The sequence below is a fragment of the Botrytis deweyae genome, assembly GCF_014898535.1.
Source record: "Botrytis deweyae strain B1 chromosome Unknown BDEW_021, whole genome shotgun sequence".
In the NCBI taxonomy this organism is placed as follows: Eukaryota; Fungi; Ascomycota; class Leotiomycetes; order Helotiales; family Sclerotiniaceae; genus Botrytis; species Botrytis deweyae.
This window is the reverse complement of record NW_024066228.1, coordinates 657,535-681,005: the sequence shown is the minus strand read 5'-3', so window position 1 is coordinate 681,005 and position 23,471 is coordinate 657,535. Positions and strand designations below refer to the sequence as shown.

At 41.9% G+C, this 23,471-nt stretch overlaps 9 protein-coding genes across 9 annotated transcripts; 5 read left to right on the top strand and 4 right to left on the bottom strand.

The window, feature by feature from the left end:
* Positions 1-110: 110 nt before the first annotated feature.
* On the top strand, positions 111-2,141 carry EAE98_008360 (uncharacterized protein; the record flags this gene model as incomplete). Its single annotated transcript, XM_038955983.1, has 1 exon — positions 111-2,141. The coding sequence occupies one exon, from the start codon at positions 111-113 to the stop codon at positions 2,139-2,141; it is 2,031 nt and encodes a 676-aa protein (XP_038807849.1).
* A 90-nt stretch (positions 2,142-2,231) lies between these two features.
* EAE98_008359 (uncharacterized protein) lies at positions 2,232-3,157 on the bottom strand (the record flags this gene model as incomplete). Its single annotated transcript, XM_038955982.1, has 4 exons — positions 2,232-2,374; positions 2,424-2,842; positions 2,897-3,081; positions 3,134-3,157. The coding sequence occupies 4 exons, from the start codon at positions 3,155-3,157 to the stop codon at positions 2,232-2,234; spliced, it is 771 nt and encodes a 256-aa protein (XP_038807848.1).
* Positions 3,158-3,596: 439 nt separating this feature from the next.
* On the top strand, positions 3,597-5,335 carry EAE98_008358 (uncharacterized protein; the record flags this gene model as incomplete). The annotated part of the gene is made up of 2 exons (XM_038955981.1): positions 3,597-3,672; positions 3,717-5,335. The coding sequence occupies 2 exons, from the start codon at positions 3,597-3,599 to the stop codon at positions 5,333-5,335; spliced, it is 1,695 nt and encodes a 564-aa protein (XP_038807847.1).
* Positions 5,336-6,944: 1,609 nt separating this feature from the next.
* Positions 6,945-10,180, top strand: EAE98_008357 (uncharacterized protein; the record flags this gene model as incomplete). The annotated part of the gene is made up of 6 exons (XM_038955980.1): positions 6,945-7,047; positions 7,112-7,181; positions 7,242-7,392; positions 7,446-7,578; positions 7,648-7,897; positions 7,945-10,180. The coding sequence occupies 6 exons, from the start codon at positions 6,945-6,947 to the stop codon at positions 10,178-10,180; spliced, it is 2,943 nt and encodes a 980-aa protein (XP_038807846.1).
* Positions 10,181-10,758: 578 nt separating this feature from the next.
* Positions 10,759-12,111, top strand: EAE98_008356 (uncharacterized protein; the record flags this gene model as incomplete). Its single annotated transcript, XM_038955979.1, has 1 exon — positions 10,759-12,111. The coding sequence occupies one exon, from the start codon at positions 10,759-10,761 to the stop codon at positions 12,109-12,111; it is 1,353 nt and encodes a 450-aa protein (XP_038807845.1).
* A 1,139-nt stretch (positions 12,112-13,250) lies between these two features.
* Positions 13,251-14,504, top strand: EAE98_008355 (uncharacterized protein; the record flags this gene model as incomplete). The annotated part of the gene is made up of 1 exon (XM_038955978.1): positions 13,251-14,504. The coding sequence occupies one exon, from the start codon at positions 13,251-13,253 to the stop codon at positions 14,502-14,504; it is 1,254 nt and encodes a 417-aa protein (XP_038807844.1).
* Positions 14,505-14,845: 341 nt separating this feature from the next.
* EAE98_008354 (uncharacterized protein) lies at positions 14,846-15,988 on the bottom strand (the record flags this gene model as incomplete). Its single annotated transcript, XM_038955977.1, has 1 exon — positions 14,846-15,988. One exon carries the CDS (start codon positions 15,986-15,988, stop codon positions 14,846-14,848), a length of 1,143 nt encoding a protein of 380 aa, XP_038807843.1.
* Positions 15,989-16,992: 1,004 nt separating this feature from the next.
* EAE98_008353 (uncharacterized protein) lies at positions 16,993-18,539 on the bottom strand (the record flags this gene model as incomplete). Its single annotated transcript, XM_038955976.1, has 6 exons — positions 16,993-17,379; positions 17,434-17,628; positions 17,675-17,881; positions 17,934-17,967; positions 18,052-18,125; positions 18,186-18,539. 6 exons carry the CDS (start codon positions 18,537-18,539, stop codon positions 16,993-16,995), a joined length of 1,251 nt encoding a protein of 416 aa, XP_038807842.1.
* A 1,177-nt stretch (positions 18,540-19,716) lies between these two features.
* Positions 19,717-20,829, bottom strand: EAE98_008352 (uncharacterized protein; the record flags this gene model as incomplete). The annotated part of the gene is made up of 1 exon (XM_038955975.1): positions 19,717-20,829. The coding sequence occupies one exon, from the start codon at positions 20,827-20,829 to the stop codon at positions 19,717-19,719; it is 1,113 nt and encodes a 370-aa protein (XP_038807841.1).
* Between the last annotated feature and the right edge of the window lie 2,642 nt (positions 20,830-23,471).

The window sequence follows — 23,471 nt, the reverse complement described above, 5'->3', positions numbered from 1 at the left end:
ATTTGTTGAATTTGTTTCGCCCTCTAAAAAGTCCATTTTGTTTTGAGGTAGTATCAGAACAATCTTATAACCAATAAGCCGCGCTCCACAACTTCAATCTAAACGCCACGATGCTTCCCCCAGACACGGAAGATGGCCAGAGAATATGGAATGATTACAAGGGTGGCAATCACTGTGGACATCAAGACCAGAACAGTCCCGAGATACTCCCTAATTGTCGATGTTGGTCCAATTGGGTATCCGACAGAGTTGCCCATCTCGAACAGGACCTAGATCGAGTTAGGGGAGAGGTCAACTTCAACCCACCGGCAGAACTGTCGCATTTGCAAGAAGAGCTTGAATCATCAAGGGCGAGAACAAGATCAAGAATTGCTCAAGAGACGCAATATCGTGATGAAAGGGATAGGCATTTCAACCGACTATTAGATATGCAGCGACAAATACAAACCTGCGCTGCTGATCTTGAAGCTGCTCGGGCTCCAGTGGGACATAAAGTAACGCTCAATAAAAACGTAACACTTGAAGAGTTGTTAATTGTGGTGCGGCGAGAATTGATATTTCGGGAAGAGAGAGAGCGAAGTGGCATTCCTCGAGAGGAAGTTGAAGCTATACGTTCAGACTTGTATAAACTATGGCAACTTGCTGAAGCTGCCGCTCGAGAAATTGGTGTTCATCTCAAGGAAAAGGATCTTCTCACCATTCAAGGATATATTGTCGCATCCGTGCAGATGATCAAAGCATTGCAAATGGAGATTCAGCAGAAGGATGTGAGTAGTGATTATGTCATGTTTTTGCAACAACGAAACAGAGAGGGGGCGAGAGTGATCAACGAGATGGGGGAACAACTGAGAAGCGTGTGGCAAGGGAATATGCCTGGTGTTGGTGTTGTACCCGGCAATCTTGCTACTGCGATAGGAGCTGTCAATGTTGCGCCGCCAATAGACTTTAAATCGTTCAAAGAACTTATATGGGGTATATATCTTGGACTCTTCAATTCTGAGCGAAACCTTACAATAATCATAACGGATCGTCAGATGGAAGTACCAATATGGGAACCTGCACCTATTCGTATAGACTCTGAGAACATAACTTATTCTAACAAATGGGAACTCTGTGCACAACTTGTTCGAAATGAGATTCAGAGATTCTTGGAACGAGTATGGCAACTCTACTTATACATTCGCGAGAAGAACGTGCCAGGGAGTCAAGAATACTGGAATGGGCCATATGATGACGATCACGGACGAGCAATCCATGTGCACGAAGCCATGAAAGCTGTCGAAGGGCGAGGACTTATGGCACAAACTGAACTAAAACTTGTACGCCAATATATCGAGCCTGCTACCGATGCGGCATACAAAACTGATTTGGAGGAACGTATTGATCGACGATATCCAATTTACCGGGACCTACAAGCCTCAATTAACAATCTCACTCAAAGAATCACAATGTTTCGACAAATACCTCCTTCATGGCCCGAGCAGCACGAACGCGATAACACCGCCTTGTCGCCCAAAAAGAGTTTTGATTTATTAGCTTTGATGCTTTCACGTATTGAAATGGAGTATCTAAGCATCCGATTGATCCAACTTATCCAAACCACGAATAATTACTGGCACTTAATTCCTCGAGATGATCCTGATTTGGCTCGATATATGTCCAATGAGATAAGTCGAGCGCATGGAATACAGGTAGCTTGTGAAGCCGAATTAACACGACCATCTGAAATTGCGCCTCCACCTGCATATCCAGGAAAGATGCTACCCCCACGCCCTGCGTACCAGCCTTATGGAGACCAGATCATCCCCAAATCAACATACGACAATAACAATCAACAGCAAAACAAGAATGAGAAAAAAGGGAAAGGGGGGACCAGTAAGGAAAAAAAGGATAATGAGACGAAAGTGAGAAGCAATATCAACGCTCTGGAAAAGGCCCTGGACAGCAAAAAGATCAAGTATGGCCCAAAAATGGCAAGAAATACAAAATCAAATTTTGCAAATGCTCCTAAAGACGCCTCACCGGATGAGAAATTACAATTGGAATTGAACAAATTGCATGAATATAGGAAAAAGTTGGAGGGAGAATGGACTAGCAATGGGGGAGGAAAGGTCACCAATGTCAAAGGGTATAAGACATAATCTTGTAGTTCATTGATTTGGCATCGCGATCTGCTGACGAGATATTTATTGTTGTTACATAGTCCTTGAGTTTAGACCATTGAGAGATATCTAACTGATTATTTTATCTCCATCTGGTCCAGTCTCATCCTTAGCTAAATCATGTTCCTTCAATAATGTCGTAATCTCATCCGCACCCCAGAGGTGATGGTAAATGGTGCCATCCTTGTTCTTTCCCACTGTCGCAAACTCAACTGTATCAACATTAGCAAAGAACTTTCAATTTCGATAAAATTCACTCACTCTTCTCACTGCTCAACTTTGTAGAATCCATAGTCTTGCTCAACACCTTGACCGCCATTCCACAAGCCTCCTTCAGATCACAGTCCTCCTTGTAGTCCTGCTTCAACAAACTCTGAGCACTAGCGTTATTTGCACCAACACTTGTAGCCTTCCATCCTCCATAGTTACCACTAGGATTGCTCTGGTATAATTGGAACTCTCTCTGTGGGTCGTAACCTGCATAGATGAATGAAACACCAAAGGGACGAAGACCACCATGTTGAGTATAACCTTGTTTCAAATCGCATAATCGACGTACAAGTTGTTCACAAGGAATATCTTCGTTGTAGGTAAGGAGATATCGTTGAGCAGCTTGGCGTGCGTAATTGATGAGGATGTTGGCATCAGCTGTCATACCTGCTACTGCGCAGATCATATTGCTAAAAACATGTCAGAAGATTCTATAATGAGATTCAAACAACAATTTGACATACTCGTTCAAGATGTAAAGCTTCTCAGCTGAAGTATCCTGCTCCAACAACTTGCTAGTAACCTTTCTTTCTGCTGCTAATACGATTCCATCCTTTGCTAATATTCCCAATGCTGTTCCTGCATGAGAGATAGCCTCGAGAGCATATTCAACTTGGTAAAGACGTCCTTCTGGGGAGAAGATGGTAGTCTTCGTAAAAGTCAGCTAGGTATCTGGGAGCTGTGGGTTATTTAGAGCTTACTCTTGAATCGTATCTTCTGGACATGATTGCGATTTATCGAGATGGGTATTTATTTGTTTGAAAGGAGGGGTATCTAGAAGAAAAAGACGAGAAATAACTACGCCCAATCTTCGATATGGTTGTAGAATAATTGGAGTTAAAATAACCTCTTTTCGTTGACAGCGATGTTATTATATCTCCAAGCTCAACTTGAACCTCATATTGGAGCTCCAGGCACGACCCGAACCACGCGTAGTAGTGCGGAGCTTAGCGCCAGATTCTGTTGGCCTTACAGCCTCGTATCACAGCCTCACGCTCATTTTAGCCTCACATATCATTTGAATCATAATTTTGTGTCGATGTCATTCTTCCTTCCAATGCGCCGAACAAGATTTTGATTTCACAACGACGAGAATTATGAGATACTAGGTAACAGTATTATCTGGTAACTTACACAATTGCATACAACTTTTATGCCAAAAGAATGTTGAAATCAACTCACAAACCAACCCTTCCACCTCCTTTACCACCGGGATGGACTGAGCATAAAGCTCCCACAGGTAAGACTTTTTTTTACCAGACGTATCATAGCTAATGTGCAAAGGGCATTCTTACTACTACAATGCTGAAACAAAACAATCTACATATACGCGACCGGCACCAATAGTGATACCACCACAACCTGTTCCAGATCCAATTCAAAGCTTTCTTCAATATCAGTCTGTTGGGAATTCAATACCAAGTGCTGGACCGAATTTCAACAGTCTTCCTTCTCGAGATCATGGACAGACTCAAGGAGGTAGAGGTGGCTCACAGGGTCACCGAGGAGGTAGAGGTGGTCATGAACGTTCACGGGAGAATCGACCACAGCCAAATGACAAGCCAAAGTCGCGTTTTCCCATTCCAGGATGCGAACCTTGGATCCTTGTACATACTAAATATGGAAGGAGGTTTGTTTACAATACTGAGAAGGATCAAAGTTTTTGGCGGATACCAGATAAACTCAAGGATGGCATTTTGAAGCTGGATCAGTTGAGAATACAAGAAAAGGCAGATTCACTTTCGAAGGATCAGAATACCGAAGAAAATTCCAAGGCTTCTGGGCCTGCGCAAAGGCCAGGGATCAGCGATACGGCTGCTGAGGTTTCGCATCATGATGGAGAAGACAGCTCTGAATATGAAGAAGTGGAGGTGACAGATGACGAAGGAGAAAATGATGAGGACGTGGAAAATCCTTCGAAACGTCAACGAACCGAAGAACTCAATCCTGACGAACCTGTTGAGTTCAATGAAGACGATATCGCATACCAGCTCGCAGCCATGGGACAAGAATACGGATTAGATCCCGGAGAATATGATGATGGCAATATGGATGATTGGGAACCGGGAGCAGAGGGATTGGAATTGTCATTGGAAGATTCAGCAGCTCTTTTCAAAGACTTGCTCAATGACTTTGGCATAAATCCATACTGGCCGTGGGAGAAATTGATTGAGGATGGGAAAATTGTGGAGGATACTCGTTACACAGCTCTTACGAATATGAAATCGCGACGGGAAGTATGGGACGAATGGTCAAAGGAAAAAATTGCACAACTTCGAGAACTACGAGCCAAAGAAGAGAGGAAGGATCCCAAGATTCCATACTTGGCGTTCTTGCAAAAACATGCAACTCCCAAATTGTATTGGCCAGAGTTCAAACGGAAATACAAAAAGGAAGCGGAAATGAGAGACCCATCATTGTTAGATAAAGACCGGGAAAAGTTTTACAGAGAACACATCAATCGACTGAAACTTCCACAATCGAATCTAAAATCCGACCTTTCCACACTCCTGAAGTCTCAATCTCCATCTGCCTTGAATAACGCGACTCTTATCTCTCATTTGCCGGCAACTATACTTGGGGACATACGATACATTTCATTAGATTCAACCGTAAGAGATCCTCTGATCGAAGCTTTCATCACCACTTTACCGCCACCACCCGAAATCGCTACTGTAGAAGAGAGTGAGGAAACCACCAGGCAAAATTTGGAAAAGGAAAAAAGACAGAAAGCATTAGAGGAAAGAGAAAGAAGAGTAGCGGAAGAGAAAAGGAAACAGCAAAGAGCTTTGGAGTTCGGAAAGGGTAGACTAAGAGATGAAGAGGCGGAGATACAACGTGCCATGAATGTCTCTAAAAGAGGCCTCTTAGGACATTTGAATGGAGGGGATGTAGAGATGTAAAGTCAGAGATATTGGACTTTCAGACATCAATCTCGAACTGCCGAAACTAATTAATATTGGTGGATTTGGTCTAAATGATCATACATCAACGTCTTCTAAATGCCCGTCTGGTCCTTGATACATTGCTTCCTTTTTGGCTACCATCTTAAATCCACGACACACTCTACAGTCAAACATGCAAATTATTGCTTGCTGCATCCCAATTTCTTCGTTCCCATCTATCAAGTCAAGAATCACGACTCCTTTGGTAGGAGCCACAGGTGCGATTTAGTGACTTTCGTTCGTTTCTCAGGGAAGAAAAGCGTTGCTGATTTCTGATCTTCGACCTAATGAGGTAGTCCCTTTGCTATTCAGAGAACATCCCTTGATATTCACGCTTATTTCATCTTCCACTTTCTCAAAATCAAATATTTGCATCTCTTGTGATCAAACTCCTTTTATCTCCTCATCAAACACTACATTATCGCATTACGATTATTACAACATCATACATAATCTTACAGCATTATCACTACCTAGCTTCAAATTTACTGCATCAAGTAAAATATCATTGTGAGCCATTCTATCAGTTAGTCTAACTGTTTCACTCCGATCCACATCATGGATTTCATACGTCGTCTGTTTGCTGCCTTGACAACTCTCCTCAGTCTTGGCTCTGTCCGTGCATTGTGTTCATTGCCTTCATGGTCAAGTTATCAGCGCTGCTTGTCACAGCTCTTTGGCATGTAAACCAAAGTGCTAATTATTCAATAGGTGAAGATCGTACCGGTATACTCTACCAAGTCTGTCGGGGCTTGGCAGCATACCTAACCACCCAAACTGTATTATTTTTCTCATATGTTGAGGTGATATGTATCGCTGGGTCTCTTGGGAATTTCTCGTCGAATACATAAGGAAGCGATGGTCACATAAAAGAGGGTTGTGCATCACTGGCAGCGGATGAGTTACTACAGCAATTTCTGTTGATTTTGATCATCATCAGCGAATAAGGACTTCAGGTTCCGGAGTGTTTCTACACTTTGAATTTCCATATTTGCATATTAAATTTCGGTTCTGCTGCTTAGCACTTGATTCTTGCTTGTCCTTTCCAATATCACATCGAGTTTTGCTGCATACAACCTGACAAGGTACAGCCAATAGCTGTCTGTTCAAGCCATACCTCTCAATTGGGGGCCAGGCTAATTCCCGTGCCATTTGCTGACAACTTTCTACAGATTATGCATGTAGATTGAGGCTGAGGCTGAGTATTATCATATTTCCCACCTTCAATCATTTATCTTCGAGAACATCCTCTCGTTTTGTAATATCTTGTTTGGCTCTTTCTCTATCAATATTTTTAGTGCTGTGGAGTGATGAGACTGGGTGGAAACGGGTGCTGTTGAGCTTTTTGGTATGTCTCATATTCTTGGTGGTATAATAGCGCAGGAATTGATTGTTGCAACAAGGCTGGCAGTTAGATTTCGACGGTTGCTAATTTTGAAGTTTTTGAAAACAAGTCCGCGATCGAAAATTCGTCCTTCGAGTAAATATACGATTGTTTACACTTCAGCAACAAAGACGTGCGACAAGTGTCTACCTGCTAACTAGCCTTCTGGTTCAAGCGCTCACGATGCCTGAAAATGGCAAGAGGGAGTTTGAGGGAGATGAAGTGTCCCTTTCTGATGGTGGAAATGCGTATGCGCATGTAAATAATGAAGATGGTGACTCTCATGGTTCGTTGACCTGCTGTTGCTCGTCCTGGAATTGTCCTGAACGGTCATGTACTCACGAGTATAGAGAGCAAGAAGCCCTGTAAGGCATATCAGCACGGTCACGCAAAGGTCAAAACTGGCTGCAACACTTGCAAGTATGCTATTCAAAATCAATACTCCGGAACATCATGAATAATGTATGATAATAAAGCCAGACGAGTCAAGTGCGATGAAACAAAGCCAGCTTGCATAAAATGTCAAAGAATCGGGCGGGTCTGCAATGGATATCCAGCTTTGGACGAGCGATGGAAGCCTGAAAACCATATGATAGCCGTCTCAGCATTCGGCATGTCTGCAAACAACGAGGTAGCTCTACAGATTATCTTTCCTTCTTTGATATGCAAATTGATGTCTTCTAGCGTTGCGATACCGGTACATATCCCTTAGCAAATGAAAGAGACTATAGATTGGAAGATACAACCCCTAAGTTGCCATCTATCAAAGAACAACTACTTGAGGATGATTCGGGGAGAGACTCACAAATGCTAAGTCGTAAGTAACTCCTACCTGATCTTTTCACTCCATCACAAGAACCATTTTGTATTTATAACCGCATTCCAGTTTCATCAAACTCGTTGTCTGGAACGTTTGGGCAACCCCAACCTGAGTCTCTTGTCCAAATATATGACCTCACAGGGCCTACAAGTAATAAAACACCTCCCCATACATTTCCACGCCAGGGTTCCACTCCCGAAGTATTTCAGTCTCAAGCGTGTAGTCATCCTGGATGTAGCAAAAGATTCAATGATCCTTTTCAACTCACGAGACATGAAAAGTTACATCTGCGCGTTGGAATTTCTGGAGAGAAAGAGTAAGATTGCATTACTACTGTAAAGATTTGACTAATGTTCCGTGTAGTTCTACACAATATATAGTCGAGCCTGCGACCGATGAATCTTCAAGGCCCAGAAACTTAGAATACACGATCTTAAACAAAGCGACTGCTGATCCGCTTGCATCGGTAGACCACGGTTCCATGTCGGCCCATTCTTCTGATAACAATGGATATCAAATAGAGATTAATGGCTCAGCCAGTGCCGACTCAATTACAGCCGGGCACCCGAAATGTTTATATTGTGATTATGAGCCAAGCGGAGGTGATGAGTGGAAGATGGGTAACTTGATACGCCATATCAAAGGAAAACATCTCATCAAAACAACTGACAGACTGCATTGTCGTATGAATGAATGCAAAGCCACATTTACCAGATATGGCAATCTGAAAGCTCACCAAGAACATATCCATGGTGGTATCATCCAGTCCACGGGAAAACGCCGGCGGAGAAATATGACAGAAGACGGGATCGGAAGCACAGAAAAGAACAAGATCGTTGCGAAAGAAGCAGTGAATATCGCCGCAGTCGATGTAATAGATTCTGAAAACGAAGAAATGCAAGCCATTCAGGCTCGATCGCTGGAATCTTTCGAAAGTGACAAACGGTATCAAAAGAGTCATCGTGGTGAGGAAACTTTCCCCCACAAAGATCATTCATTGCATCAGTTGGGGCACTATTATAACCAGGAGGCTGAGATTTTCGCTGCCTCTACTCGGTCTCACGATGATCAGATCATTACGGAGCATTTGGGGAGACCAGGCTCTTCTGTCTTCGCAACTGACTTAGAAGTGCCATCTAACTTCAAAAACAGCTACAACGATATGGATTCATCGGGAGTGGATATCAATCAACACGATTTGTTTCATTGGGATGCAAAGTCACTCGCTTCTGTGCAGACGTACCGAGATAGCGGATTAGGCTCAAGTCTACCCTCCCAGGGATCTGCCTCAATCACTCAAGACCTTCCCCAGGCAGCGAAAGAAGAGATTCTAACAATTATCTACACCGATTCTGAGCTCCAGTTGAGTCTTTGTAACATTGCTTCCAAGATTTCCAAACCACGATTCATTCGGAATATCCGACGATTACTTCAGTTTTTTATTCTTGAACTCCGAAAAACTGTTACTGATACTCGGGAAAATGATGCCGTCAATATCCTTGAACGACATGCACCATGGTTTGCAACTAGGCTTTTTGACTTTTCAAATCCTAATCGAGACTCGGACTCACGCGCCATGGCTTCATATCTAGACCAGCAAATCGATACAAAATTGTTTGTTGAGCAATACTTGGCATCGAGTCTGGGCACTAAGATTTCTGACGCTCAGGTAAGAGACGAACCGGAGAAAATAGATGCTGCTGCAATGGAAGTTGAAGATTTGATCGATATTGATTACTCAAACTTTCCAAATCTAGAACACATCAAAAGGTTCATCAGCGGAGGCTCGGCTTTTAAACTTCTGCGCCTGAACCTCTTGGTGTGTTCTAGAATTGAGTTGCCCGACACTTCTTTGGGAACTCCAAGCGTTCACATTGAGCCAAAAAGCCCCTCACACCTCGAAACCAACCACTTCAGTAATTTTCAACGGTTTAGATCAATCTTGGCAAAGCAAGCGAGAATCGTGTTAATTGTTCAGAGGTTTCTCAAACTCATGAGAGCTCATTCTATTGTGCATTCATATTCTGCCGTAGATCAAGCCAAGCCCGATATCTTCGAAAATGTATCAAATTCTTCTGATAACCATTCGTCGAATGAAACATTAGAAGCATCTCCAAATACATCGATCACTACTTCTGGTGATATTGAGTCTGACACAAACGACACGGACTACGATTCTGACGACCTTCCGGATGATCCAGAACTATCTGCTTCAGCAGAAGAACGAATAACAAATCCAAAGGCCTACTTTGACAAGTTGAAATATTTGGAACAGCAAGTTTTCAACAATACAGGACTTTTTATCCACAAAACTGGCGATTCTACTGGACCAGCCCAGGATGAAGCTTTACTTTGCCTTCCAGAACCAAATTACCATAAATACCAGACTGGTTATTGTTTGAATATCATTAAATACTCCGACTCCGAACTTCTTTTGGACCTGCTTGTATGTCATAACAGGGCCCACACGGCTGGCAATAATCTTACCGCACTTCAAGAGAATGATTATTGTGCAAAGAATATCTCCTTGTTAGTACAAGATCAGCAGAGGGCTGGGGTTTTGAGAGTCATTCAGATTGAGATATACAGACTATATTAGATTTATTAGGACTTTTTAAAGAGTTCATGGGTATAATATCGGTCAATTTCACTTCACTTCCTTCTTCGTACAACAGATTCCCCGCGGAAGAGGCCGATCGACTAATAAAAGAAATTGACGATTCGTTAAATCTAACCCAGAAATGCCTCGAGATCTTGACTATAATGTCGATCTTAACATTGTCTGATATGGCTTGTCGACCATCAGATGGCTTTGTTTGGCAACTTACTACTCAAGTCATAGAACTCGCAATTTTATCATACGCTGGCGCTCACATTCAACCCTTCGATACAGAGTTGGTGGGGAAGGATATACCATCATTCCATATTCCACAGAAGTTTAAATATCATGATAGAGCTCTGAATCTACTTGGAGGTCCTTCTGGAATCTCAAATTTAGGTGGATTGGGTGTCGAAATATGCCGTAGACAGTTACAGTGTATGGACAGGTTCTTAGGAGGGAAGCAGCCATGGGTTTTCCATCCCTTCAATCATGGCCATCCTGATCATAAGACACGTTTGTTTCTATCATCAACCATTGAGGCTCTAACAGATCTTTGGGGTCCGTCTTGGTAAATTATGAGAAGCTCTTTGACAAATAAGATCAAGCAATATGATATCGGAAATGGTGCTATCATTCCATGGACAACACAAAACGGCGATAATGAAACCAATTTGGTCCCTATGAACTCAGAGGTCTTTTGTCATTGGATACCATTCAAGACTTGGAATGAGGAAGAAGTTGATGCAAACCAGGAATCGTTACCGAGACAACACTTTTTATCTTCCGACATCTTATTGATTGGCGCACCCAGTGATTATGGTCTTATCGTCAATAAAAAGTGTGTTCAGTCTCCCGAACGCATCTTACGTATTAAAAGTCGATTGTCGGATCAACAAGCTCTTCGCTCACCTAATACTTCTCGTGCTAGACGATTTGTCGATTCACATGCAATACAAATACAGGGAAGTGCAATGGGATTTATCTCCGGATCAGGTCAAGTAACTTATAAACGGAGAATTGGGCATACAATGAAGGACGCCTTAGTGGAGCGATGGCGACATGGTCTACGAAATCCTCTTGATCTTGAAGCTTACTCTGGAGTTGAGGTATCTCTCTGTTCTCGTAATGCTCGTCGTCGACGATTGTTAAACATTCTCGCGTCTGATACTATGGTCAATTACCTTCGTGCCATTTCCTTCACATGGGATAAAGGTGTCTGCGAGTCTTCATATCTCAAAGCATTACGTTGTCCAAAGTCATTTCGAAAATTTTGGAAAGCACATAAAGATTGGCAGACCAATATTGGTGATGCAATTTCCAAGTGTTTGGATGCACTAGAAGAGACAGGCATTGATGAGGATAATCGAGAATTAAGTGCTTTTTGGGTTGAATCTTTTGATGCGGAGGGGGATTCAGATGGGGAAGATGATGACGATTCTATTGTGCAGCCCGACTCGCTCAAAAATAGTACTACTGGCGGCGGAATTCAATCAACAGTACAAAATAACATTGCAACCGGACTTCCAACTCCACCAAATAGTTTAGTCTCAGTGGATTTGGATACTTGCAATTTTTTTGAGGAATTGATCGTTACATTATTTCGATCCGAACATACATGGACAGGATTTCTAGAGGACTCTGAAGAATCATTAACCATGGTAGTTGTTGGAAAGGAATGTCTCGATTTTCACGACCAAGATGGATTCGGACGCTGTTGTTCCCTTACAGCGAAGACCAAAGGATATCCTGTTTTACAAACCTCACTACAGATTAATGAATCACTACTTTCCAATTGTTCTGCAAAGCTCAAGCAAGAAAAGGTGGACAGTAGTAAGAAGACTATCTGGAATGCACACGAATTAAAGAGGGGAACAACATTTTGTTTGGGTAATCATGGAATATTGGAAGTTATATCTGGGTCTTCCTAATTATGCCCAACGGTAGTAGAGTGGAAAGGAGTAAAAGGTGGGAAAAGTGTTGGGGGGACATGGAAAGAGGTAAAAAATGTAGGTGTCAACGAAAACTTGCTTGGAAAGAGCGTTGAGAAACATCATAGAGAGTTTATAAGAGGATGTTTGGAAGTCAAGCCACTGCCAGTTTTGGTTTTGAGTAAAAGTACAAAGGTCAGGTTTGGAAAAGATTAGGTGAAGGGAGGAAAGTCAAATCGCTATATAAATGCTTCATATTTCTTTCCATCTCTCATGGCAACATTCAGGTCTCATTTTCGTTCCCTATTCCTTTCATTTTTTCCCTTCTCCGAATGCAATGCTCCATTGTTGAAGTGAAGTAACTCGATTTTTTTTTTAACCACATGAACTCATCGCAACAGCGGCAGATGTACCTTGGATATCAGGAAGGGTCTAAAGATTTTATATTAGGTATCAGAACTCACTTGAAGCGTTTGTGTATGTAACCTATTGTTGAGATGTGTTGATTTTCTAAATTATTTCCCAACACATTCACTTGCTTATTTGCATCTCATGTATCATTTGAGATTCATGAGCCAAACTCAGTACTTTTAAAGATCCATTACATCCGATATTTCACCCTAATCCTATTCGTGAATTCACCATCCCGAGAGTCAGAGGGTTGAATCCACATAAAAGAAATTGTTAATAATAAGGTTGTTATCATTACTATGATCATTCGCACAAGTTCAGGCTTCACCTCATTATCAGCTATTGTTCTGGTAAGCTCTTAACTTTCTAAGATCTTTGGTAAATGCAAAGGTTGGCATAAAGATATCTTCTATCAAAGGGAATTTTGTACCTTCTTAGATTCAATCTCACTACCTATTTACATACAACGACTATATTTCACCCTTCTTACGTTGTGGTCGCTGGTCACTTGCAATAGCTTTTTCAACCTTTCCGATTGAAAATTCCTTCCAAGAAGCTTCAGGAGGGGAACTTGAAGGTATTCTATAACCTCAAGGTCTCAGAAAGTATGTTATCATCAAATATCAATTGGATCATTAGAAATTTCTCGACACGCTATATATCTATTTCGAAATTGCTTGCGCCTACATTACAACACGAGAAAGTCAATATATTACACCAATTCAAATATGCCACCGTTTCATGGTATCCATTCTTCATCAGCTCCACAAGATATTGAGATCACCATATGCAACTCATCGACGGAGAATCGCGCGACCAAGTATAGAGTTCCTCAAACATCACCGTGGCATCATCCCTCACTCCCAGAAATTCGACCATTCTCTCTTGATCTACATATCCTAATCGACGATAAGCAAAATCTTCGGTACTACATCCTTTTACCTCCACCCAACCAGGATGTATTCAATACTTCTCATTTGCCAACTGTGTCTAGTGTCATGCCAATACGTCGTTGCTCCGGGAAGGCTGTCATCGAAAAAGTCCACAATGCTTTCGGGATTCAAAAATTAAGAGATTTTACAAGTGGAATATGCTATACCATTCTCACAGCTCGTTTCGCACCCAATGTTACCAACAGAGTTACCGCTCCCTCCATAGCTTCCTCTCCAAAGCCAACGAAGACAACGCCATACATCATAAGACCGGCCATTCAGCTACCTCGAATATTAGCAAGTGGAGATATTTACCCTCTCGAATACGGATCTCACTCTCTCCATGTTACATTCCACGATATGCAATTCAAAAAAGTTTGCAGTGAAATCCATGGTTGGTATATGTACAGCTGGCCTTGGCTTTTAAATGGTGGCGCACAGAACTCTGTACGTATGAAAGCACAAAAGGATTGTCAATTACTAGCTCAACAATGCCGTTGGAGAAATGGAGGATGGTTACTTGATCAACATATTCAACAATTCTATTGTCCTAATGGATTGTCGTTCGCAGCATGTTCAGGTGACTGGGATGTAACAGCTTATCAGTCCAACGATAAGCCAGTCATCTCTGCGGATCCAAATGATTACATTGAAGGGTCATGGATCACGGATGGTCTTTATAAACGAGCCCGTATTGCACTTCGCCGTAAGTATCTGCTGGAATTTCCCTGGTTCGAACTCTCAAGCTTAAAGCGCAAAGTTGAGTATGATATTGGATTTTTGCATATGGCATGGCAATTGGTGGGATATCCATATATGCAAAGTAATAATGAGGAGAACATTCACGTCGAAACATTGCAAGATAAGGACATAATACAATTTCATAATGCGGATATATATGATTTGGTTAGGTATTGGCCAGAGGAGGATGAGGCTGTAGGAAAGCAAGGAAGATTGCAGATGAGGATTGGAAAGCAACGTCCACATATTAATGTGGATTTTGATGCTATGCCTCAAAGTTGGAGAAAGTTGATGAGCCTTGATGAATAGAGTTTTATGATCATCGCTCATGAGGAGATTTATAAAGGATGGAATTTTGGTATCAAACTTTCAGGAGCGATTTGAATTACATGAAGTATGAAGCGAGGGCACAGCAAATAAAAAGACATCGTGAGTTTGGAATAATTGGAGGTTGAATTGGAGGAATTAATCTGGGTAAAGCGCAGTGGACTATGGAACTTTCGTTACAGTTTCTGAACGGTTCATGACTGTCATGACTTACATAGAAGAGAACAGCATTGGTGGCTTGGAAACTTCCACACCAATGACTTATAGAGTTATAGAGCCATAGAAATAGAGAAATCGATGTATTAGAACTAGTCGAAGGCCATTTATTTATTTGAGTGATCCACCAACTCTGTATCTTTCTCATCCGGTTCGATAACCTTGATTACTGGGCCTTCAATCTTCTTGACCTTCCTCCCCTCCCACCACATCATGATTCCTGCGAATAAGCTAACAGCGCACCCACAGGCAATAAATGTACCAGTCGCCCATGAAGGTCGATTGATTCTGTTATATCCCCACATGAACCCAGCCAATACTCCTTGAAATAAAGTATTCAAAACCATCATCCAAACCACAAAGCTAAGTTTCCATAAGCTAGTAGGAGGTGCGACTTCCCCGGTAAAAGTGGCTGGAATAGAAACACCATTCTCTTCATTTTCATCCCTTAGCGAATTTGTATACCAAGCCCCTGGTCTAAACCAACTTTCATTTTGCTTTGCCAACCTCTTCGTTGCTTTCTTATTCTTCCCAAATCTCACCTGCAACAAATTCCATAAATCTCTAAATCGCCAGGGCGCCAAGCCAAATCCAGTGACGCAAAATAAAGCATTTAAAATCTGTGAATCAATTTCCAACCATTTCTTCCTAGGTGAATCATTGGAATCTTTATCGGGATGATCCATTGCTGGAGCGGCATCTAGCAGTAAGAAGAAAAGCATAGCTCCCCATGCCACAATATTCAATCCATATATCGTCATCAAGAAACCAGTAGGCGTTGTTGCGAATTTCCAAAATGCAGCAATACCATGTTTAATGGCCGGACCCCAACCATGTCGTTCTTCTTCAATGACTGTTGTTCGAGTCTTTAATGAAGGTTTCGCAAATTTAGGTTCAGTTTCGAGTGCGGTATTGAAATTCCCATGGCCCACCACTGGTACAGGATTTAAAACTTGGGCATTACTTAATCGACGGGTTTGTGTACGTGATGAAGCTTTTGCGAGGACTGGTTCACCATTTAAGTCTGTCGTGACGGTACGCTTAGAATGACCATGTTCATTGAATTCGATATTTGCGCCTCCGGAAATGGGCTCGCGGAGTTCTTCCAACGTTGGAGCATAGGCTATGGCGGTGCCGGTTGCTGCCCACATCCCCAATTGAGGATTAAAATTTAAAGCTGCATCTGCTAATGAGATGGAGGTATTGCGAATGCGCCCAGAAATGCTCGATCGTCGCTCGTTCATATCCATGGTGACGGTTGTGAGTGAAGAACAATTGATGAGAAACTCGTCCGAACTAAAGATTCGACCACTCGAAAATTATCTAAATTTTTGATGATCTAATTGTGTATAATTGACCTCTCATTGTATCGATATAATAAAAATTTCGAGGAGATTGAAAGATGGCTGAAATATAACGTTTGCCATCATCTCATTCTGGGATTTAGAGTTCTCTAGCTTCGAATTGGCTGTGCCACGATCACACCGTTCTGCGTGTTAATTAGTCTTCAATCATTGTGTATGTGTCAGCACCAATCTCATTAGGGTATAGAGGTTCCCTTGGCATCCAATTCCATATGCCGTCCATAGAACATCTTATCCTCACCCTGACATGGACATGTGGTGAAATGTCGGTAGTGGAAATGAATACGCGGATAAGAATTGGTAGATCCATGACATCCCCCAAAAATCGCTTATTGTACCCCTCCAAGTCCTCTCAGCCCCTGGACCTCTGAATGTCTTAGTGGATCCACGCTCAAGCACCATCCTGAACCCCGCCGAGCTCGCGTTCATCTGTGAAAATAACATCTCACTCTACTCATCTACTTCGTAAGGATCCATTGTTCTTTTATATGTATAAGGCTACGGAGTACCCACTCGGATTCATTCCAATCAATCGGGATGGGTCTATCAATCATATATGTACCATAGTCACCCAGGCCAGGCTCGCCAGGTCCACTTTCACCAAGTACGCGTATAGGCTTTTAACACCGACATACTCCACGCATTATAGACATACTCCCCGAGCTGTGTTTATGAAACAATTGCAGATACCGTCACATATAAAATGAATACATTTTTCGAGAATATCTTCGTCATTATTAAACATGCATTTCTTGTCATAAATGAATATACACATATTCAGCTGAGAACGCTACAGTCGTGTGGTTGACTGGTGTTTTCGCTGAATGGAATGTGCGAGATCAACCGTTTATCTTTGACGTGCAGTCAAACACAACATGAGCCCAGTCTGCTTAATCTTCCCAAGCCAACAATTTTCTTTGTTTCTTTTGTAGCTTGTTCTTTATAAGCAATTCTTGTGTGTTGATCCCATCTGCATCTTTGTAATTCAACAGTTGCCGCTGAAACGTCTTAATTTGACTCTTCAGCTTACGTTTCTTATGTTTGTGAGACATGATCTTTCGTAGCGATGTACGCCTCCATTCTCTTGTTTTCATTAACTTCTGAAAAATTGCTCTCATCACCTTGTTGAGTCTTTTATTGTGTCCTCTCAGTCTGAGGTTACAGAGATGATGCGCACTTGGAAGTTCGTGTCTGAGGAATCTGTCTGAAGGATGATTGTAACCTGAAATGTCGAGTGATTGAATAGAAGGGAGAATTGGTCGGAGAAGAGGGTCCAGCTGAGGGTAGAGGTTAGTAGTATACCAACAAGGGAGGGTAAATTAGGCGCATACCGGTTGAAAGTGTTCATCAATACTGAGAGTCCAAGCCTCAAACCCCACAAGACTTTGCGCAGACCCAGCAAATATGCGAGATATGAAACCGTAGTTGCCGGTCAAATTCTCGAATGTAACGAACCTGATAGCACAAGTTACGGGGGGTAACTCTTCACCATAGGGTGGACCATTTGTATCTCCTTCAATATGTAACTAGAAAGTTAGTTTCAGTAGACGCTATCAATGAATTGGCACTAACAGTATGGAGGTTGGGCCAATATGCCACTAATTTTAACAAATTTCGTTGACCAAAGTCAGTTCGTGGTGATTTGTTTCTGCCAAGTCTCAAATTGGTGGGAAGTGTTGGGTTCATTGCACGATGGGCAAATGTTTCAATATCCAAAGAGCATAAAGCGGACATAAGCTTCTCACCAAAGCAGTTATCAGGGCTATCGAGGTAACATGACTGGAGTCGAGCGTTACTTTCAAGTAAAAATCATGGATGCAACAACACTTACAAACTTTAATGTGAGATCGCAAACTTTTGGGGTTCTGAATAATGAACAAGTCAGTAATAAAACGATTATTTTCATTCTTAAATTGAGGATTGATGAGAAGGGAGGTAGAATTTCTTACAGTTGCAAGAGCTCGGCGATCTTGTCTCCTCGTGGACTCTTCTCTCTCAGGTCAATAGTATCGAAGAAAACAATCTAGCGACATGTAAGTCAAGTAATTTTGGTTGCCATTCAAAAGGCAGTGTGCCAACTCACCAAAGAAGTTATTTCTTCTTGCGCCTCTATTCCATCGGCTTCAAGATCATTGATCAGTTCATTGATTTCGTCCATACCAGTGACCTTCCTGTGAGTAGAGGGGTGGCCTGCAGAGGATTCATCATCATCAGATTCCTCCGTGGTGTCAGATCCACACTCAGATACTTCCATACGATCGGAGACATCCATGTCTTCGAACTCATCCAAGTCAGATTCAGCCATGATATCGAATCCAGCAATGTTGTTGTACTTGGCCCGAATGCCCATGATGTCCATATTGTCGGAGTCATATTCATTCATGTCATCCAATCCATCCATGGGATCGAAATCAGCCAAATCACCAAGTCCATCCATGATGTTGAGCTTATCCACTTTATTTGCGCCTTTTCTCTCTGCGCTGACGAAAAAATCAACTACAGAAAGATATGCGAGGAGTAAAGATTTCGTGCTTAAAAAACTCTTTAAACTTGCGATTTTTTCACTGCGCGAAGAAATGCTGCTATTCACTGTGCCTCACGTGAAGAAAACAAAAACGAACTGCGATCAAAGAGCGAGTTATTTTTCACATTTAGAACATCGGTCTCGACCAATCAATGCTCTTTTGTTCCTAGGTTTACTAGATAGTTTATATCGTCTAGTAGGCAGCCATAGCCAGATACCTTTTAATAAAGTTAACCGGTATGCGCAAAGTCTGGAAGAAGATAGAGAACAGTGAGGACTTACGCTTCATTTGCTGGTCATCTCCAACCACAATTTCCCCAAGTGCTTTGTTGATAAGTTCCATGAGCACTTCCAATTGCACCTTGAAGCATTTTTGTTCAAGCCACACAATCGCAAAACCACATGATACTACAAACCCTCTCAATGTCCAACATAATTGAGAGAAGTCTGTATTGATATTACGGATGACGATCGAAAATCATTCATCAACATATCAAAGCTCTGCCGCTTCCGCTCTCACTCTTGTACATTTGCAACTCTTTGATTACAGCAAATTTTCATCTTTTGCTGAATTCACCTGATTTCTCTAGCCAAGCCTCCACAATTCGTGTTAGTATGTTTCGCTCTCTGTTCTTTTATTCTTTCCATACCCCAACATCATAATAATCTGGTCTCGGCCATAGTCCTATCAATAGGCCATAAGAGTTGTGAATCCATGTAACTATATTATATTGAAGTAGGATAGTCCACGTATGCCAAAAAATCCGACAGATCTTTCAACGTACACAAGGGTTGTGTGCTAGGTGTTTCGGCACTGGATGAAATGGAAAAACAACGTCTCACATATTAGTAATGGAATTAAATACTTACATGATGCGGAGTTTTAAAGACAATTGAAGTTCGGGTTCAAAATTGGTAAAAATTCATTTCGCTTGCTGTTGTGGTATCCAACACGATGACCAAAATTCGCTGCTCAAAGCCTTTCCCAAGACGAGCTAATGTGTAACGCCTGACTTCGATTTTCTTTCCAATCCAAATTTAACCGCCCTCACCACAATACGCTTTCCATCAACCCAAATTACGCTGTGATCTAAACTTCGAGTTTCTTCTCTTGTTCAATAGGGGTGGCCATTTCATCAGCCCAATCGCCAGCTCCCACCAATGGAGAAATGACACCTGATGTCGCATTTTTGGATGCTGAGGTTGGTGGTAATGATGGGAAATCCTCTGGCGCGGGTACAGTTTGAATTTGCTGTGCTGAACCACCTCTTCCACCCCTACCATTACCCCTACCTCTTCCTCTTCCACGTCCATTTCCCCGTCCTCTATTCTCATCATAAATATACGAAGACATATCATCTTCTGGGGTATCGTTAAACCTACTACTAGCCAAACCACCTCTCCCTCCAATAACTCCACCATGACCACCCCTAACATATTGGGAACTCCTTCCCTTATTATCCTCGAACTCTTTTTCATCCTTGCCCTCATCCCATTCCCTACCACCCATAGCCTTCAACTTTCTCTCTCTATTCTTCATTCTCTCGCCTTCCATTACTTTACCCCTCTCGATTTCCTCTTTCCTCTTGCGCTTCTCTTCTTTCTCCTTTGCAGCATAACCTTCCCTATCTTTCTCACTCTTTCGGAAAGATTCTGCCTTTTCTGCATTTATTATCTTCATTCGCTCGAGCTTCGCTGTCAATTCTTCTTCGGTCAACTTCTTGTGCGATGGACCGCCGGTTAAAGAACGATCGCCACGAACAGAAGGTATGGGCTTTTGTTGAGTTTGTGGTTGCGCTTCAGTAGGAGATTGTAGAGGAGGAGAGTTCGAAGGCGCAGCAACTGGGAGTTGTTCTGTTGTGGCTTCGACAGATTGAGGCCGAATGGCGACAGGCTCTGGTTCTTGAGTCGCATACCTCGATGATTTCAAACCATTATTCGGCGCACCACCTCGACCTCTTCCGCCTCGTCTTCTATCCGCGCCTCGTTCCCTTTGGTTTTTGTTGTTGTTATGATGGCTGTTATTTGAAGGTCCAGTAGGTAAGGATTGTGCGCCATTACTATGTACATATGCTTCCGCAGTTGGTGAAAGTTTGGAAACGGATTGAATTGGTGCCTCTTCTATGACTGTAGGCTCAGATGCAGGTTCAAACTCGTCGGCGAAAAGATCATCGTCTCCTCTTGATTGCGCGAATTCATCCATGTTGGGTATGAACTGGTGGGGTAAGTGGAAGAAAGTAAAGTTGTTGAGTTCTTTGTAAAGTATTTGCAAACGAGGAAATAGATGTTTAAGTAGCGTTTCGCACTGTTTATTTTGCAATTCAATGATCGTGTGTTTATCTATTTTTGGAGAATTATCGGTGGTGAATAGTACAATAGATAATTAGGTGAGTTTTCATGAGAAGGTGGGAGGGCGGCTAAATATCGGTATGTGATTATGTAATACTATTCCATGATGACATTGATGACGACAAGTTGTGGACGGTCAATACAATGAAAATTATAAATCGAGATATTCATTACATATTCCAGATCCAATATCAGGTCGAAAGAGGTTTTTTATTTGACTAATTCAGAAAAACTTGAGTCTTTTTAGGGGAAGCCCTCTCTTCAGTTTTATTACTTACTAGGTAGGCTTCTTGGTTCGTAAAAAGATAGATCAAGAAATGCGATGGAGCATCCTACGTGTTGATAATTCTAGTCGCCTATAATCTTTGTATGAAAAGTGTTTTAGTAAAGTAAATTTCCACGGAATACCCAGCAATCGCAAATTGAATCATCACATTAGAGTAGGTGGCTCGGTGGTCATCCTAAGCAGAGACGAAGACATGGCATGAAGCGAATTCGAGATTAAGGGGGGGCTCATTCCTTAAGATAGTAGCATAGTAGACTCAGAAAATTGTAGAGGCAGAAAACATCAAATTCTCAGATACATACACTATAAATCGAGAGAACAAGATCTAACATTGGTACCGCGTTGAGGATACTATCACTCATGTATAGCTTAAAGCTAACTATCAATCTCAAAATAAGATCGAATCAGCCGAGCTTCAATATCTACATACGTCTACGTATTAAAAATACCATTGTAGAATTGAGATGAAAAGCTTTCACAGCTTATCGTTACCCACTCATAAAAAAGCAGCAGAAGTTGGACTGTAATATTTTTAATTATCAATAGTTTAATTCAAATCCGAGTTGCAGAGACAAGATACACATTGAAAGGGCTAATGCCAAACTGCAATGATGCCTCAAGTCCGATCATTTCTAGACGTTGACTTAAGCATTGGATATCTCCGCATTCATTCTATCAGTATCCACCTCGCAAAATCAATGTAATACAAACTCAGTATTTTCATCCTCTCTGTTAGTAACAGAGATACCCGGTCAACGTTCGATGACAACGTTAACCCCGCCAAGAATTTCACATTAACAAATGGATTTGAAATTTTGATGGTGAAGTTCAGCAAAGGTCGCCAAGGCCTGTAAAAATAGCTATTGATGCTTTCCATGCATTCGTGGATCAGGACCAGATTCGGGATATTCCATGAGAATTTGGTGGCTTTCGATGCCCTAGTATTCGATACGCTCGTGACTTCCAAAGTTATGATGATGGTAAAATGATACTTTTTAGCTGATTGAGTCTAATCAGGCGAAACTTCATCAGGACCGTTGTGATGGGAGAACAATCCACAAATGATAGTCACATTGCTTCCCACAGACTGAGTTGCAATCACACTTGTAGCAACACCATAGAGTTGTTGCCTTTGCCAAAATTCGTATGGAATCTTGATCGGGACCACGGGAGGCGGGTAATCATCTTGGTTAGAGCCCACTCTACCGGAATAAGTGTTGAACCCTGGGCTATAACGGCAAGGCCTCGGTTAGCCGTAGAGGGGTTAATTAAGCGAAGTGTTTTGAAGTCAGGTCAGCCAATCGACTTTGATTAGATGTCAAAGTACATGAATTAGCATGGCAATCGTGTCTATAATTGAGGAATAGTTGACGCATATATGTTTTGAGCTTTTTTTATGAAGCCGGAAATCTAAGTGAAAGGCGACGACTCTTATACCTTCATGATTCCGTTGAAGGATGCGTAGGAAATGCTGAAAGTTCCTATGCTCAAATCAAATCAAATGATCGCATCTACTCTTTGTATTGCACTGTAGTCCCCCATTGAATTACCTCAATAAAAATGCAACAAACCTCTCTTCAGAGGATCCATTGGCGGTTTGAAACAACTTGGTACCTTCAAGTCTAGCAAGAGCTTTTTTTTTAGCAGTCAACACTTGGAGACTTTCAAGTGAAAAGGTCTCATGACGAAATCGCTAATATCATCAAGAAATAATTTTCTACCTGTAAGAAGTAGTATAGATTCACTTTTCGATTGAAGAGAAAATTTGCCAAAACTGTATCATCTATATGAGGGTTTACTTGGTGGAAGTGAAGGTGGAGGCACGAAGACCTTGAAGGGAATAACAATTGAGATTAAATCAGATTGTATGCTCAAATGAAATTACTTTTGCCATCCATCGTTTTATCATCCAATGAAATGAATATTAAAGCAGGACTCATAAATTTAGATGAGAGCACTCTGAGGCTTGCGTACGCTCGTCAAAAAGCGACGATCAGACTAAAGAATGAGATGAGAGGTTGTAGTGCCCAAAAGAATGTTGGAGTGTAAGATCACGGGTTACGGAATATCATTCTACCGGACACCGACCGATTCCATTTTCGGCGCTAGGAATTTTATCAATCCATCATCATATCGCCATCGATTGAAGGAAAAAAAGGTTGAATATTAATCAACCAGTAACGACCATTTATAACTCTATCCAGTCGCAA